General features: G+C 46.7%; 1 protein-coding gene across 1 annotated transcript in view; it reads left to right on the forward strand.

Annotated features, from left to right (window-relative positions):
- Nucleotides 1–18,099, forward strand: part of SPTB (spectrin beta, erythrocytic) — a 119,523-nt gene that overhangs the window by 40,190 nt on the left and 61,234 nt on the right. The window contains exon 2 of the mRNA XM_059693603.1: nucleotides 15,280–15,478. Coding sequence (XP_059549586.1) covers nucleotides 15,331–15,478 — 148 coding nt within the window. The 5' untranslated portion in view covers nucleotides 15,280–15,330. The remainder of the gene's footprint in view (nucleotides 1–15,279; nucleotides 15,479–18,099) is intronic.

The raw sequence follows: 18,099 nt of genomic DNA on the forward strand, positions 1-18,099 counted from the left end.
TCACATATAAATGAGGTAATACCTTATTTGTCTTTCTCTGACTTATTTCACTTATCCTAATGCCCTCAAGGTCCACCCATATTGGTGCATATGTAAAGATGTTATTCTTTTTATAGTTGAACTAGAGGCCCGATACACAAAATTCATGCAAGAGTAGGCCTTTGCAGCCACAGCAGCTGCCTGGATCCCTCGATCCCGTGGCTGCAGCCCTGGCTTCGTCCGGAAGGTCATCTAATTAGCATATTATGCTTTTATTATTATAGATAATATTCCATTATATATCTATATACCTCACATTTTCTTTATCCTTTCATTTATTGTTGCACACTTAACTAGTTTCCATATCTTGGATTTTGTAAATAAGGCTGCAATGAGCATGAGGGTATATATATGTTTCCAAGTTAGTGTTTTCTTTGGATAAATACCCAAAAATGGAATTGCTGGATCATATGGTAATTCTTTTTTAAATTGTTTGAGGAGCCTCCATATTGTTTACCAGAGTGGCTGCACCAATTTACATTCCCACCATCATTGCACAAGGGTTCCTTTTTCTCGACATCCAACACTTACTAGTATATCTTGTCTTTTTTGTAATAGCCATTCTAATGGGTGTGAGGTGATATATCATTGTGGTTTTGATTTGGGTTGCCCAGATGATTAGTGATGCTGAGTACCTTTTCATGTACCCGTTTTCATGTACCTGTATATTTTCTTTGGAAAAATGTGAATTTAGATCTTCTGTCCATTTTTTAGTCATAGTATTTGTTATTGAGGGGTTTTTTTGCTACTGAGTTTTATTAGTTTTTTATATATATGTTCTAGATATTAACCCCTCATCAGATATATGATTTACAAATATTTTCTCCTTTTCAGTAGGTTGCCTTTTCATTTTTTTGATGGTTTTCTTTGCTATGCAGAAACTTTATAGTTTGATGTATGTATTTTTTGCTTTTGATGCCTTTGCTTTTGATGTCAAATCCACAAAATTATCACTAAGACTGATGTTAAGGAGTCTACCATTTATGTTTTCTTCTAGGAGTTTTATGGTTTCAGGTCTTATATTTATGTCTTTAACCTATTTTGAGTTAATTTTTGTGTATGGTGTAAGATAGTGGTATAGTTTCATTCTTTTGCATATAGCTGTCTAATACCATTCATTGAAGAGACTGTCCTTTTCCCATGTATATTCTTGGCTCCTTTGTTGTAAATTAGCTGGCCATAGATGCTTGGATTTATTCCTGGAATCGCTATTCTGTTCCACTGATCCATATGTCTGTTTTTATGCTAACAGCAGACTGTTTTGCTTACTGTATCTTTGAATATAGTTTGAAATCAGGGAGTGTGATGCCTCTGGCTTTGTTCTTCTTTCTCAAGATTACTTTGGCTGTGCAGGGTCTTTTGTGGTTCCATATAAATTGTAGGATTGTTTGTTCTATTTCTGTGAAAAATGCCACTGGAATTTTGGTAGAAAGTACATTGAATCTGTAGATTGCATTGGATAGTATGGGCATTTTAACAATATTAATTCCTTTATTCCATGAGCATGGAATATCTTTCTATTTATTTGTGTTATCTTCAATTTTTTTCATTAATAGTTTTTGTCTTATAGTTTTCAGTGTATAGGTCTTTCAACCGCATTGGTTAAATTTATTCCTAGATAATTTTTTTCTTTTTGTTGAAATGGTAAATGGGATTGTTTTCTTAATTTCTCTTCTGATAGTTTGTTATCTATAATAATAAAAGCATAATATGCTAATTAGACTGGACATCCTTCCGGACATCCTTCCGGACAACCTTCCAGATGAAGCCAGGGCTGTGAGGGTCCCTGGTGCCTGCCAGGGGAAGCCTGGGTCTCAGGTGCCTGCTGGCGGCTGGAGGCAAGCCCAGGTCCCAGGTGCCAGAGGGAAGCTGGTGTTGGCAGCCGGGGGAAGGAAGGCCTATTCTTGCACATGCATTGGGCCTCTAGTTAGTATATATAAATGCAACAGATTTATGTATCTTGATTTTGTATCTTATAACTCATACAGCTTTTTTTAAATGAAATATTTGTATAAATCTTTTGCTCATTTTAATTTGAGGTCTTGTTATCTGATCAGTGAGTTTTTTGTTTGTTTGTTTGTTTTTACATATATTTTATTGATATTTTACAGAGAGGAAGGGAGAAGGATAGAGAGTTAGAAACATCGATGAGAGAGAAACATCGATCAGCTGCCTCCTGCACACTCCCCACTGGGGATGTGCCCGCAACCAAGGTACATGCCCTTGACCGGAATTGAACCTGGGAACTTTCAGTCCGCAGGCCAGTGCTCTATCCACTGAGCCAGACCAGCTAGGGCAACATCTTAATAATACTTAATTTTCCAATCCATGGGCATGACATAGCTCTCTATTTAGATTTTTCATTTCTTTCATCAAAGTTTTGTAGTTTCCAGCCTATAGATTTTACATATATTTTATTATATTTATACATAAGTATTTCATGGGTTTTTGGGATGCTATTATTCAATAAAATGTTGTTGAATTAATGAATAAATAGTGGCAACCTGCTTGTGAATGCATTCTTGATTCTGTACTCAAATTTTACAAGATGCTAGCAAATTTTACAAGGGCCCTAGAGGTTGGCAAACTCATCAAAGCCCTTGGGTTTGGCCAGGTCAGCAGTGAGGCTCAGAGGTCTAAGTATAACTCTAGAAGGCAGGAAATACGGGTTTCATTCTGACATCCTTGTCACCACGTTCTTTAACCTTGGATAGCTCCTTCTCCCTGCCCAGGGTCAGCCTCCTAGCACAAGTTGTATATTGAATTAGGTCTACACTTTTCAGGGACTTTAGGAACAACTGGCTTTCCCTGGAGGTGCAATAGACAGTTGCCTTCCTTGCATGATTTGAATGTACTGAATAGCCTGGTTGACTAACCATTTCTCACCCACTGGCCTGGTTTGGCTCCTAAACTACCTCTTTTATATCCTTCTTTTGAGTAAGGTATTCTATTTTCATAAGGCCCTTATTAATATGTTTCCTGGAAGGGATACTCTGGCCCCTTGGAAAGGTAAATACTCACATTTGTTCTACCCAATTATTACTATGTACTAATTGAGCACCTACCATATGCAAGGACCTCCAAGGTGAAAATGGCATGCATTCCTTTAAGGGGCTTACAGTGAGAAGGAATTAGGTTATCAAAGTCAAATTTATTTAAAGAAGGGGTTGGCCTGGCTGATGTGGCTCAGTAGTTGAGCCACATGAACCAAGAAGTTGCTGGTACAATTCCCAGTCAGGCACATGCCTGGGTTGCAGCTCGATCCCCATTGGGAGACATACAGGAGGCAGCCAGTAGATGTTTCTCTCTCTCTATCCCTCCCCCTTCCTCTCTCTTTAAAATCAATAAAAACATATCTTTTAAAAAATAAAGAAGGGTCCTAGCCAGTTTGGCTCAGTGGATAGAGCATCGGCCTGCAGACTGAATGGTCCCAGGTTCGATTCTGGTCAAGGGCACATGCCTGGTTTGCAGGCTCAGTCCACAGTAGGGGGCATGCAGGAGGTAGCTGATCAATGATTCTCTCATCATTGATGTTTCTATCTCTCTCTCCTTCTCTCTTTCTCTCTGAAATCAATAAAAAATATATTTTAAAAAATAATAATTAAAAAGGGATTGCAGAGTAGATCTGAAGGAGTGTCTCTTGGATCATTCAACTCAGTGGAGGAACCTGGCATCAAGGTAGGTTGGGAGAGCATAGAGGCTTGATGCAGGAGTGAAAGGGAAAGTTTCAGAAGGGGCAGCAGGGCAATGCCAATAGACTCCACCCACTGTACACTTTTCTTTTTACTATGAGAGTGTGCTTATCAAACAGACCCTCAAACCTAATACCAAGAGATACTGTCTATTATTTGAAGACTAGTAGCCCATTGAGCGATATTGCGCCCAGTAGGCCGGCTGCACTGCTTCCACGGGGCGGGCGGGGGGCGGGGACGTGTGGCTTCCAAAGGAGGCAGAAGCGAGCCGTGGGTGCCCACGGGAGCCAGGAGGGACCCCCGCTGATTCCGCGGGAGGCGGGCCTGCCGTCTCCTCTCCGGGCCTGCACTCAGCCGCGGAGGCTGCGGGCTGGCCCCCATCCCTTTCTGTGTCCTCTCGGGCTCTGGGCGGCCAGCCCGAGCTGGGGTGTGGTGGCTCCCGGACCCCTGTCTCTGTGTCTGTCTCCGCTCGGGGCCTCACCTGTGTGGGTAACCTCCTCCTGTCTGGTGGTGACCCGTTATGGTGTCCCAGCCTAATTTGCATATTTCCTTCTTATATTTATAGATAACAATACCTTAGGACTATATGTTTCTATACAGATTATACATCATTTTCACATAACTTTTTTTTTTAATATATTTTATTGATTTTTTACAGAGAGGAAGGGAGAGAGATAGAAAGTTAGAAACATCGATGAGCGAGAAACATCGATCAGCTGCCTCCTGCACATCTCCTACTGGGGATATGCTCGCAACCCAGGTACATGCCCTTGACTGGAATCGAACCTGGGACCTTTCAGTCCGCAGGCCGACGCTCTATCCACTGAGCCAAACCAGTTTCGGCAGCACATAACTTTATTTAATCTCCACAACAGCTTTATGTGGTAAGTGGTGGGTATTTAATTAGGATACCCTAACTGCTCTAATAAAGAATTAAAAAATAAAATTTTATTTCTTGCTCACATCATATATGAGTAAATGGGCATAAATTGAGACTTTGCTCCCCACAGTTATCCAGGAAATCAGGTTTGTTCCATCTTGGCCCCATAATGTAGATTCTAGGAATTTAGGGAAAAGGGTAAGAGAATTATGGGGAATATTTTTATGGCTAAGACCTTGAGGTGATGCACATTAATCTGCTCATTTAGTCACACAGCCATACCTAAACTACAAGGGGGGCCAGCCCACAGTTTCATCTGGGGAAACTGAGGTACAGAGGGGTTAAGTGACTTACAGTGGAATAAAATGCTATTAAGTGCAGGAGTTAGGATTTCAACCCAGCTCTTCTGTTTTGATAGAACAGGAATAATAATAGCAGCAAATAACAACAATAATAATATCTAGCAGTTTGTGAATGTGTTTATTAATGGGACAATATACATAAAGGTCTTAGTAAATTCCAGACTCTGCTACACAGTCCTATAGAAGCCAGGTATTTTTCCGGGGACTGTGGCCAGCGGAGTGACTGCGTGCACCAGCAGCCGGTGCTTCCCCATCAGCAGAGCCCAGGGAAAGGGGCTGACGAGACTCTGGTGACCGAGAGGAGCTCTCTCTGCAGGCCTGGGGAGCTGTGCATGGCAGAAAAGGGGTCTTCCAGGCCTTTGTATGTGTCCAGGACGGCCCCACTGCGTCGGGCATGTGCTCTGGCCAGGCATGGGGAGTCCTCTAGCCAGCACCTGCTCCCTCAGGAGTCCTTGTGGGCCAGAGCAACTTTGAAAAGATTAACACTAATCTAATTATTTTAAAAGCTCTAGCATGAATGACTAAATTGGCACCCATAATTTATATATTATGTATAGGTTCAACTTTTAAAATAGCTCTTTTTGGTTGTGTGGCAGAGATACCACTCTATGACTGACATTCCTATGACACAAGAATTATAAGATGTAAAAAGATCCTCCACTGAGTGGGGTAGGGCTTCCCTGTCTAGAAGAGGTCTGGGTGAGAAGCTGCTGCTTTCTTCGATGTTTTGGGTGAGGAAATTGAGGCATGGGCTGAATCAGAGCTGCTCTGAGTGGCTTCAAGATTTGCAGACATTTATGGGAGCTTGGGCCCTGTCGCCTCTGCCCATCCCTGCTGCCAGTCTAGCCAAAGGAAAGAGGTGGCAGGAACATGTGGTTGAAGCTGCAGGGGCAGCAGTTGGCAATGTCAAGGCACCGATGCCCAGCCTTGATCCACAGCACTACTGCTGTGTGCCCTGTCTCTAGCCCCCTGGCCACCCTGGCCTCCAAATTGGCCTCCACGTAGGGTGTTCTCTGCAGGAGCCACTGTTAGCCTCTTAAGGGCTCTGCATTTCTCAGTTCTCCATTTGTTCAACATTTTTTAGTCTCATTTCACATACACAGCATTATGCTGGGTAATTAGGACAAAAAGAATGAATTAGGATGTCCCTGGCTTCACATATCTTACAGTCAATTGGAAAAGATAGAGACATAGATTATTATCCTACAAGGTGGTTAAACACTTCGATGAAAATGAGCACTGAGTGTGATGGGAACCTAAAAGAAGCACCCCACTGCCCCAGGGGATGGTGGTGAGATGGGGGAAGGGTTTGAAGGAGTGCAGACGAAGATGAGTTCTAAAGGACAAGAAATTATTCTGAAAAGGAGAGAGGGTTTTCTGGGTTTAAGGGACAGCATGTGCGAAGAGCATGACCGGAGAGAGCCAGGGAACTGAATAGAGTTCTTTATGGCGGGAGGAAGGGTTGGGTTGAAAAGTGTTCAGGTAGGCGGTAGATCATGAAGAGCTTTGACTGATTTATTAGGGTTTTAAACTTTCTTCTGAGATAGAGAAGAGCTATTAAAGTATGGAAGTGGCAGTATCATATTTGCATTCTAAGATGATCTTTCTGGAGCATGGGTATGGATACAAAGAAATCAGCAGGAAATCACTAGACTTAAAATGATGGTGGCTAGAAGTGAGGGAGCAGTGGAGACGGAGACGCGAGATTTGAGAGACATGGAGGGGGATGAGTTGTGAGATACTGTGAGAGAAGGAGAGGAGTAGGCATGACCTCAGGTTTGGGTTTAGGCCATTGGGATATTGGTGGACAGTGATAATGGCAGGAAGGAGTGGGACAGGGATGGTGATAGATCCAGTTGGGGGTCATATTGAATATGAGGGGCCTGTGGCTCTGCCAGGTGGATGTTCAGAGGCAGTCGGATATGATGGATGGTAGTTGAGGAGGTAGATTTGGAAGCCATTATCATGAGGTGGTATTCAGGTCATGGGAGTGAAGTAGAGAGCCTAAGGACGGTGTGTAGACAGGAAGAAGTAGAGAGGGCCCAGGATAGGACTCTGGAGAAACTTACCATTCAAGGGACAGTAGAGGAAAAGTAGCCCACAGGGCAGGCCAAGGAGGAAGAGAGAGTTGAAAGAACAAGGAGCATGTCCTGGAAGACAAAGGAAGTGATTTTAGGAAATGGAATGGCCAACAGAGCTTAATGCTGCTGAGAAGTCAAGCTAGGACCTGAAAACCATCTGTTGTTTTCAGCAACAAGGACAGGAAGTGTCAGTAGTAGCCTTTGGAGAGAATCATTTTATGAGGAAATGGGGGAAGTCAGGTTTCAATAAATTGAGGAGTTTGGTATGGAATGAGGAAGCTCTTATGAATGTACATAAATTTTTACCTTAGCAGCAGAGGTAAGCCATCATACCTCTCAGTTCATTGTCATTTTCTAGTCAAGGCCCCTCTCCTGGTTGGTTGGTTGGTTGGTTTCCTTTTATTTCCATTTACCTTTCTATTCCTCTCTCTCCTATCTAGAGGCAACCATTTTCATGTTTTTAAGAGTTATTTTTGGTTGTATATGTTTTATAATATATGTTGTTTTGTATGCATGTATTTTTAAATTATGTCAGTGGTGTGTTATGGATCTCGTTCTGTTTCTTATTCTATGTTTTTAAGATCCTCCAATGCTGCCTAGTGTCCTCCATGTGTACATTCGCCACATTCTACTACCCGTCCCCCAGTGATGGACACCCAGGTTACTAGTATACCCACCTTCCTCCACCACAATCAGTGCTGCAGTGATCATCCTTGTGTATGTCTCCTTTTAGATCCGAGTGAGAATTTCTTTGGTCTGTATGCCTGGAAACAGAGTTGTAGATATGTAACCTGCCTGAGAACTGGCAGGCTGCCCTCCAGAATGGCTAGGCCAGTCCACACTCCCATCTGCATGTCATCATCTACACCTTGGCATTATCCAGCTGGGTGATGTTTGCCTGGGTGTCTCCTTGTTTTATTCTGAGTCTCTTTGGTAACAACCTGAGTGTCTCTTCCTTTTTTGTAAATCGCCTGTTTTTATCTTGGTAATTTTTTCAAGAAGTTTGACTCTGAATAGGAGGAGAGGGAGGATGACAAGGAGGAGTTTTATGTAAGAAAGGAAAGGTGTGAGCATATGAAGACGAAGATGAAAGGGAGAAGAGCTCAAGACTCACCTTCCTGCCAGGATTGGAAGGATGGGCAGAGGGGAGGCCTCTCCCAGCACAGCAGTGAGACTGGGGGAGGTTGGGACTGAGGAGGGGAGTGAGTGCACAGATCACCATCACAAGCTTTCCCTGAGCCCATCTTGATTGACTGCCCCCTCCACTAGGTCACAGAGGCAATGAAGGATCCATGAGGTTGGATAGGAGAGGAGAGGCAACCTCACTCAGATTCTAGGAAAATGTTAAATATTGTGTTTCTAAATGTTTGCAAGTTGTATTTATTTTAAAATGCAAGGAAAGAGGAGAGGTACCTACATTTCAGCATATGGGATGTGACACAAAGTTGTAGAAGCACATGACACAACAGTGGGGATGGGGGACACTTGGACCCTCCTGGTTAGAGCAGAGTTAGCGTAAGAGAGAACATGAGCTCAGCGCTGAATGGTGTAGGGCCTTAGATTAGACTGTGCGACACTGTTGCTGAAAGCTCATGGAGCAGAAGTGTGTCACTCTGAGGATGGATCAAAGAGACTGAGCATGTACAGAGATGGGCCATTACACAAGTCCAGGCGGGGAACGGTAAGAACCTGGAGTGAAGTGGAAGCTTTAGAACATAAAGGAATGATGAATGGAAGACACTTTACAGAGCCACAGTGGCTGGCCTTAGTGATGAGTAAATATTAAATAAGTGCTCACTACACATAAGTGAGAAAACTGAATGGGCAGTGCATGGATCAAGATGTGTGGTGGGACAGAGGGGTTTAAAGAGAATCCAGAATTTGAGTTCAGGTCTCTAAGAGGAGGAGAATATTTGAGCACCTATATGTCCCAAGCCCAGTGCTTGGCACTGGCATACAAAAATGAATAAGACACACATGGCTGCTGCCTACAAGGAACCTATAGTCTAGGCAGGGGGAGGCCCAGCATTCCACCTGTGGGTGACCTTTCCAGCAAGTGGACATCACCAGCAGTGCCTAGACCAAGCTGTATTCAGATTTACCTGTTTGTCTCACAAGTGTTTCTTAATAGTTATTTTTGATTCAAGATCCAAACAGGGTACACAAAGCATTCAGCTATTACATTTTCTAAATCTCTTTTGATCTACAGCAGTCCCTACTGGTTGCTGCTTCTGTGTGTGTGTGTGTGTGTGTGTGTGTGTGTGTGTGTGTGTGTGTGTGTGTGTTTTAATGCCACTGACTTGTCAAAGAAATGGAGTCAGTTGTCTGCAGAATGTCCCACATTCTGGATTTGTTTGATTCCTTATGTTGTCATTTAAGTTGTCTCTTGATCTCCTATAATTCCTATAAATGGGAAGTTAGCTCTAAAGACTTGATCAGATTGAGGTTCACCTTTTTTTGGCAGGAACGTCATTGATCTCAACGTCCTTTGTATTGCATCATATTAGGAGACGCACAGTATCTAGCTCTTCTGCTCTTAGTGATACTAAGGTTCATCAATGAATTCAAGTGTTGGGAACTTGGTTCTATTGTTTAGCTCCCATCAACCTCTTATTTGGTAGTTGTTGTTTTTCATGATCTTTTCTGAATCAGTTACTTCATTAAAAATATCTCAGTGATTATTTTGATCTATTCTTGATCACTTCCAATGTTAAGATGTCACTGGCCCCCTGTGCAGTTTTCATCAGAGAAGAGAGAGGTCACAGTGGGCATTCTGGAAAAGTCTTCATGGAAGATGAGAAATTGGACATCAGTTTTCACTTCAACTACCATAGACTGTTACTTACTTGGAGAGTGGAGTCAGTGTCTATCTTTGAAAGAAGTGAGTTGGGAGAGAGAAGAAAAGTTACGGGATTGTAGTAGCTTTCTGAGAATGGAGATATTGAGCCCAGTAGAGGTTGGTCTTTGAAAACTATGAACGTATGTTAAGAATATCACCTCTCCTGTCTCCTCAAATCATTCCCAGTGGACATTTGCCTCTGTGTAGAACGTGAGGCACTGATAGGTGCTATTAAGATAGAGGGCTAATGGGACAATCCCTGTATCAGAGCTGAGCTGCACCTGTTCCCCAGCCAGATATCTGTAAGAACTGTTGGGGCCATGATCCCACCCTTCTCCCCCATCCCAGCAGCTGCAGCATAACCAGAGCCAGTTCTTAGTAAGAGATTTTACCCTGCGGAGGGGACAAGTGGTGACATGTGTGCCTGAAGTCCCTGCCTGGTGACAGAAACTGGAGCAGAAGGGTCTGGGTAAGGCCTTACCAAATGGCAGTGAGCTAGGATGACCAGGGCCTTGCAAATGCAGGGGGATCCTTCATGGTGGCAGCCGTGGATAGGAATCTTGAGACTTTAAGAAACCCAAACCACATCCTGCCACTGGTGACCTGGGAGCCAGGCAGGTCGGGATGGGAACTACGGAGTAGAAAAGCAGAGTGTGCTCTGGGAGGGAGGGGAAGCGGCTTAGTCCAGGCACTGGAGGTAATGTCCATCTGCTGGAAAGGTCACCCACAGGGGGTGTGGTGTGCTTACCTGGCCTCTCAGTCACCCATGGTTTTGAAACCCCCTTATTCTCCTATCCTGGGAGCCATGTGCTCAGTCTTAGCCATATTGAGACTGAACTGTAATCTCTAGGTAGAGATGTCTGGTAGACTGAGGGAGGTGCCAGACTAGAGCTTGGGGGTAGGGAGGAGGGTAAGGCTGGAGGTAGGTTTAGAGTACTCTGAAAATCTACTGGGCATCTCACTGGCTCTCTTGCTGGTTTTATTTATTTATTCACTATTCATTGTTTCATTCTCTCATGCCGTTTTAGTGAGTGCTTATATATTTGACTATTTGAGGTGTCTGTGAATGTGCATTACAAAGGCATTGGCAGAAAAGTTACTGGAGAAACTTCAGGGTTTAATCTCCTGACCTGGGTTGTCATAGCACCAAAATATATTTAAAAAGTAGGTTTGGGGGCAGTACAAAATAGACAGCAGGTAAGGGGTCAAACCTCACAGCGAGAGAGAAAACACAGGTAGAATGGGTCTAAATTCTCTATTTAAGGAAGATGGTGTCCAAGCTATTGCAACAGCCTCCACCTGTGACCCTGATAAGGCAGAACGGCATCACCCTGTATCCCCCCCCCTTCAACACCCCCCCACCCCGTTTCCCACACCTAAAGTAGACTGGGCTTTGTTGCTTCACACATTTGTGTGGCCCAGAGAAGAGGAGATGGGACAGGGAGGAGAAGCATATCCATCCCCTTGTGCTCAGCACTGTGGGGAGGGCCGAGATGAGTTCTAGCTAGGGCTGCGGCAGCACCCTGCCGGCCGAGAGCAGCTGCCACTGCAGCCGCTTCTTGGGTTCCAGCCGCCCGGGGATTAACTGGGCATAGCACAGGAGGTTGAGATTCTGAGGCCTAACACCTGATCTCAGAAGCGGATGGGTTCCTGGGCACACGTGGGAAGGGTGGAGCTGTGGGTTTCGTCAGTGATGTTGTGAAATGTACTAACCAAGTAGGCGCTCCTTCTGCCAGTGAGTGCCCCGTGCAGTCAGATGAGCTTTTCAGTACTGAGCTGTGGGCAAGTCTTCTAGGGACCCATCCTGCCCAGGATATAACCAGGGATCAGGCTGGCAGAGCTCACCGGGTGAGGGACTCTGCATTTAGAGACAGGCTTGCCCAGCTGCTAGACAGGCAGGTAGACGGGCGGGAAAGGTGGGCTTTCGTGGACACAGGCCAGATGCTGACCAGATGCTGACAGGTTATGAGGACTTCTTGGAAGCTTGGGGGTGAATTGGGAAGTTATTGAACAAGGAACTACTCCTTAGGCCTTTTTTTCCTGGGTTTCATGGCAGGGGAGTGAGGTACAGCGTGGGGTCTACTGTTAGCCATGTGCTTGCTGCCCTTCCTACTCAGAGGGCCACTCTAGATCCCCAGATGACTGACAGCCTTCCAGATGTGACCAGCTCAGCTCATCTCCATGTTCCCCTCAGATATCAATTTAGATGTCATTTCCTTGACTCCCCGTTGGGTTAGTTATCCCCACTATGAGCCTCCAACATATGCTATTCTTTCCCATCCTGATGGCTTCTTTATTGCGAGGCCTTCAGAGGAACAATTTGATAATAATGGAAATAGACAGGAGTGACACTGGGTTAAATTTGGTTTCAGGCATCGAGGTTTTGTGGTTGGTGTGTGTGTGTGTGTATGTGTGTGTGTGTGTGTGTGTGTGTGTGTGTGTGGTTTTGGTTTGGTTTTCTAGAATAACCATCTGTAGTTTTTTTATTTTCTTATTTTCTGCTGCTCACACGTAAATTCTCCAAGATTCTCCCGTTGCCATTATGCCCCCCCCCACACACACACACACCTTCTTGGCTCTGATGGAATGCCATCTGGGCAGGCCACTGGGGTGGGTACAGCGGGGTGGGGGGGGAGGTGGGGGGCAGGAAGAAGAGGGCCTCCCTTTAGTTTCTGAATCTTCTTTCCTTGGTGTTTGTCTTCAGGGACTTGACCCTGCTAGAAAATACGAAAGCAAAGAAAGAAAACTCTAGGCTTGTATATTTAGACACACGTGTGTTTTTTCACGTTCCGGGCAGAGCGTTGCCTGGCTGCTGCCTTCCCTGAGCCGCAGTCGCAGGAGGCATGGCGATTTTAAGCAGGATGAATTGCTGTCTAGTGGCTGCTCTTCTGCACCGGGGCCATCAATCTTGTCTCGAATGCTGGGCCGCTGGGCTGCCTGCTCAGGCTCAGCTTTCTGGGGCAGACTTATTTACGGAGCCACGGCGAAGGTAATCTCACTCCCCCAGCCCCGTGGCCTGGGCCTCTCGCGGCCACTCTTAAAAATAGCCCAAGACAAGGAGAGCCAGGGTCCGGTTACCTCCTGCACGCAGGATCCGATCTCACCTTGCCTCTTGCATCTGGCAGCCCAGCCTTCTCGGTACTGGGTCCCTGGGCCTGTCCATCCCTCTCACGCTCAGAGCCAGCTGTAGTGCCCCTGCAGGAAAGTGGGGAAAGGCACGTGGAGTTGGGACTCCTTCCCAACTCCCTTGGCCCAGCCAGTTGGGTGGGAAATGCCATCCGTGGAAGTAGCGTGTGCATCTGAAGAAGATGGTAGGTTTTCCGAGAGGACAGGGCTGTTCTTGGATACAGGCCTGGCATCGTAGGGCATGTGTGTTTGGGGTAATGACTGGCTTTTCCACCTTCCACCTTCCCTTCCCTGAGTAGCAAACACCTTTGTCAAGTCCTGGACGCTGGGGCATGCCCTCTGTCCCCATGTACCATGGTCTTTTCCTACTTGTTTCCTTAGGATCCGCCTGGCCGAGGGGGTGAACTGGCTGCAGCTTGGCCTGTGGTCCCAGCCACGGCAGTCATTCCCTAGATGACCTTGGGGAGGCCTCATTGCAGTAGGCGTGGTTTTCTCCCTTGTGCAATTAGAGTGGATAATTCTGGCTCATGTCTCACCTCAAAGGGATGTGGTGGGATTGATTAATCACAGTGGGAAAAAGGCTATGAAGTGAATCTGTCAGGAAAACAAGGGTTCTAGCCCTGCAGTTATGATTGGATTGGTGAGCTTGCTTCACTTCTTCTTCAAATGCGTGCCTGCTTGGGTGGGTGAGTGTCTATGTTGGAGAGTGTGTCTGTGTTTGTAATATGAGTGCATGTGTGTGTGTTTGTGTGGTGCATATATTCGTGGAGGGAGTGGTTTACCTGACAGCTCACTAGTTGTAGACACGTGTCATCTGTCCGCCTTGCAGCCTCCCCACCCGCCTCCCTTTGCTCTCTTGGACTCGAAGGCTCTGGGCTCCCTGTCCTCTCTTACAGACTTGACCTTGGAGTCCTTTAAGGTCCCTGGGGAGATGACCGAATAGCAAGTACAGGGGAGGAAATTAAGGCTAAAGGAAAGCTAGTCGTTTTCCAAAGGCCTCAGACATTCAGGACCTAGCCTAGTGCCTCTAGCTTCCTGTCCCACTTTCCTCCCTGACCCGGCCCTCACCCTCTGGTTACATGGCACGGCTTCCAATTTTGCCATGTTCTTCCTCACTTTCAGAACAGCTCCTGCTCCTTCTTCCCTTTGTTGAGACTCGTCCCTTTCCATATACCCCTTCACGGGTGCCTCCAAGCTTCCTTTAGGAATCAGCTTAACCTTCCCCTCCCCTGACACCCAGTGCTTCCACGAGTCCCCCACCTTTCCCGTTCTTTCCCAATGGTGGCTGGCACCCATCACACTCATTGTAATTGCTTATTTAATCGTCTGTCTTGCTGCCTGAATATAAGGTCCATGAGGACAGGGCCCTTTCTGTCTTGCTCATAATTGTCTAGTATAGTGCCTGCCACCTCATATTTGGTACATATTTGAATTCATGAATGAATGAATGAATGAATGAATGAATGAATGAATGAATGAATACCCAGGGCTCCTGATGACCATGCTGATTGCATAGATGAACACACACAGCTCCATTGTCCATGGGATCCCCTCACCACCACCACCCCACCACCATGCTGATGGCTTTGATAGAACAGCAGGCTCATATGGGCTTCTTGTTCTGTCCTGGGATTCAACAGGAGACCTTGTCTGAGCACCTGGTTGCACTTCAGAGAAGGCAAAACCAGAGCTCAGCTTTCTGAATATTTGCAGCTGGGAAAGAACTCTTGGGCAGCCTCTGGGAGGAGTAAACCTCCCCCAGCACAGCTGCCAGGGCTGCTGACACCAATGGCATCCAGAAGCTCACATTCATCCCTCTTCCCACTGGTTCATGTTTGAGTCAGCTTCAGGCAACCTCCAGCTTCTCCCCTCTTTTCCTCTCCCCCCCACCCCAGGCTGGGTCCTGGCCCCATGCCCAGCCTGTCCCGCTAGCCTCAGGCTCCGCAGCAGTGGCGGTGGGTTTGGAGGAAGCGGGCTTGCTGCGACTGATGTCTCCACCTGCTGGCCATCCTGACCCTTGCTGCATCAGCTCTCTGTCCCCGCCGCCACTGCCGCTGTTACTGTTGCTGCTGCTGCTGCTGCTGCAATATTTTATATCCAAGGAGCCAGATACCCGGGTAGGAAGCATGGCCGGGCAGATGGCACTGCGTGCTGCTCCCACAAGGATCTACTCCTGTTGGATGCTCCAAATAAGTTCCCCCTGAGAAAAAGTCCAAGGGGGTGAGAGCTAGCCCCTGACTGTGTTGTTGTCCCCCCCCAGGGACTCTTCCATGAAGACTGAGGCAGGTGTAGCTGCTGAGAGCCTGCTGACATGACATCAGCCACGGAGTTTGAAAACGTGGCCAACCAGCCACCGTACAGCCGGATCAATGCCCGCTGGGATGCCCCGGATGATGAGCTGGATAATGACAACAGCTCGGCCAGGCTCTTTGAGAGGTCCCGGATCAAGGCCTTGGCAGGTACCGTTTGGGGCTATGGGGGGTAGGGGAGGTTCACTCGCCTCCTTGTCTGTGGTGAATCCTCTGTGTGCGTTGACGTGAGCCCTGGCAGGGCGGTGATGGAGACGTGGTTGCGTGGCTCAGAGAGGCTGGGCCTCCTGGGGAGAGAGCGCAGGCTCAGGCAGCCTCTGTTCCACGTGTCTGCACTTCCTCCCAGGCGGGAGAGGGTGCCAGCGGGCCCTGCCCTCTGCCTGTGTCTTGCATGACCTGTGGCCACAGTCAGAAGTAAGAGAAAGTCTGGGCAAAGTGTCCGAGGGGATGGACAGCCTGGCAGAGGTGTGTGGGGCCTCCGTACACACCTCAGTCTCCTGCCTGGGCCTGGATGGAGGAACTACCGCATCCTCTCTGTGGTCCCGAAGGGAAAGAGCGATTTGATAGAACATTGAGAACAGATAACATCCTCCCACACTGCCTCGGAAAGGAGGATTTTCTGGACTTAACCTCTTATCCTGAAACTGGAATTAAATTAGATTTTTACTTAGCAGGTTCAGAATAGATTTCCTCCCCTTGCTGGGTGAGATCTGATTCTTAAGATTCCTTCTCCCCCCTGTCCCCCAACAACCCCTGTGCACACTGCCTCCCTGGAGCCTGGCCCAGGGGAGCTATATTCTGACCCTCGGTCCTTGGCCAGTGAAGAGAGCTTGAGTTATATGGGGTGGTGTAGGGGTGGACTGTTTCACCTGCTCTACCAGTGATGGGCCCAAATCTGACTTGTTTCCCTCCCTCATTGCTGGTTCCCATCTTCTGCCTTGTAAGACGGATAAGACTTTCCCACAGGTACTTTCTGGATGGAATCTCCCACCATCCCTACTGCTCATGGCTTTATCTGACTTTCATGCTAGTACTCTTCCAACTTCCCTCCCTCTGCTCCCACAGCCCTTGGGGCATAAGCTGACCTTGAGGCAGAAGCAGGGCCCTAGGCCCCTCTGAGACCATAATGACCTTTCCCCTCAGGAGTGTCTGTGTGTCCCCATACAAGGAATGGGTGGTGTCTCATTCTCTTGTCCTGGTGGGGAATCCATTCATGTCTCAGCTATCCCCCTTTGTGTCCTTGTTCTTGGCAGGAAACTCCCTTTCTTTTCCCTTCACTGCCTCTTCACCACCCCTCCCTCACAAAATCCTTCCTTGGTTTTCCTTGCGGACATATAAGAGCACCAGCCCCTTGCTTTTGCTTATGTAATTTTAACCTCTTTATATAACCGAACTCAGAACCCTTGCCTTTGCCGGTCTGGTTGTGCCTTCTTTATATCTCGTGCTGGCTGATCTGACTGCAGTGACCCTGGTGGTGTGGCTGGAGGGAGAGGGGTACCATATTCCGTAAGGTTTGACATAGGACCTTTGAGGAGTGGGACTGTCTTTCGTGCGGGGATCATTTTATCCATTTCACATACACCCTGTTTTTTAAGAAACTAAAGCAAATTCCATTTTAACAACTATCTATTGTACTCCTACTACATGCAGAGTTAAGCCCCTGGCCAGACATGAGAGTGGAGGGGGAAGCACAGAGATGAATTCTACATAGTATCTGTCTCTAAGGAGTTTCTGATCTATTAGGGAAAATGAATGATGATCATAATTAGCACGATAGAATTAGAGAAGAACCGTAGGAAAGACACCTAATTAAATAGCAATGAAAGAGCAAAGGAAGAGCTGCAGAAAGAATCAAGGACTTGTTTGTGGAGGAAGTGGCTTGGGCTGGGACTGAAGAGTGCGCATGACTCTGACAGGCGGATAGGCTATGAGTTTGTCCACTTGGCCCATAGGTATAACCAGGTCTGATGAGCAGCCCGGGAAACTAGTGGAAATGTGTTGATCAGGAAAGAGTCTCCGCCAGCCTGGCCTGTTCCTCACCTGTCTCCCATAGAACCTGAATGTCCTACCCGGGAGAGAGGAACCACGGTGTGCAGAGTTGCATGGACCTTAACAATTCAGCTGGCTGGCGTGGCTCAGTCAACCTATGAACCAGGTTATGGTTCGATTCCTGGTCAGGGCACATGCCCGGGTTGTGGGCTCGATCCCCAGTAGGGTGCGTGCCGGAGGCAGCCAATCAATGATTCTTTCTCATCATTGATGTTTCTCTCTCTCTCTCTCTCCCTCTCCCTTCCTCTCTGAAATCAATAAAAATATATTTCTTTTTAAAAAGAGAAAAGAAGAACCGAAACCGGTTTGGCTCAGTGGATAGAGCATCGGCCTGAGGACTGAAAGGTCCCAGGTTCGATTCCGGTCAAGGGCATGTACCTGGGTTGCAGGCACATCCCCAGTAGGAGATGTGCAGGGGCGGCTGATCGATGTTTCTCTCCCATCGATGTTTCTAACTCTCTATCTCTCTCCCTTCCTCTCTGTAAAAAAATCAATAAAATATATTTTAAAAAAAAATAAAGAGAGAGAAAAGAACATCTGGCTAACAAGTAATCATGGAAGTTTGGGGTCCATTCAGGATTTTTTAAAACAAAAACCTAAGAGTCCACTCTGAGTGAATTTGGGAGAAGCTAAAGTTTTGAGAAGGTCCAAAGTAGAATGGCCAATGGACCCATTCAGGTGGGTAGGCAGAGCAGAGAAAGGAAATGTCAATCTCCCCAGTT

The sequence above is a fragment of the Myotis daubentonii genome, chromosome 1 (assembly GCF_963259705.1).
Source record: "Myotis daubentonii chromosome 1, mMyoDau2.1, whole genome shotgun sequence".
NCBI classification, from domain to species: domain Eukaryota; kingdom Metazoa; phylum Chordata; class Mammalia; order Chiroptera; family Vespertilionidae; genus Myotis; species Myotis daubentonii.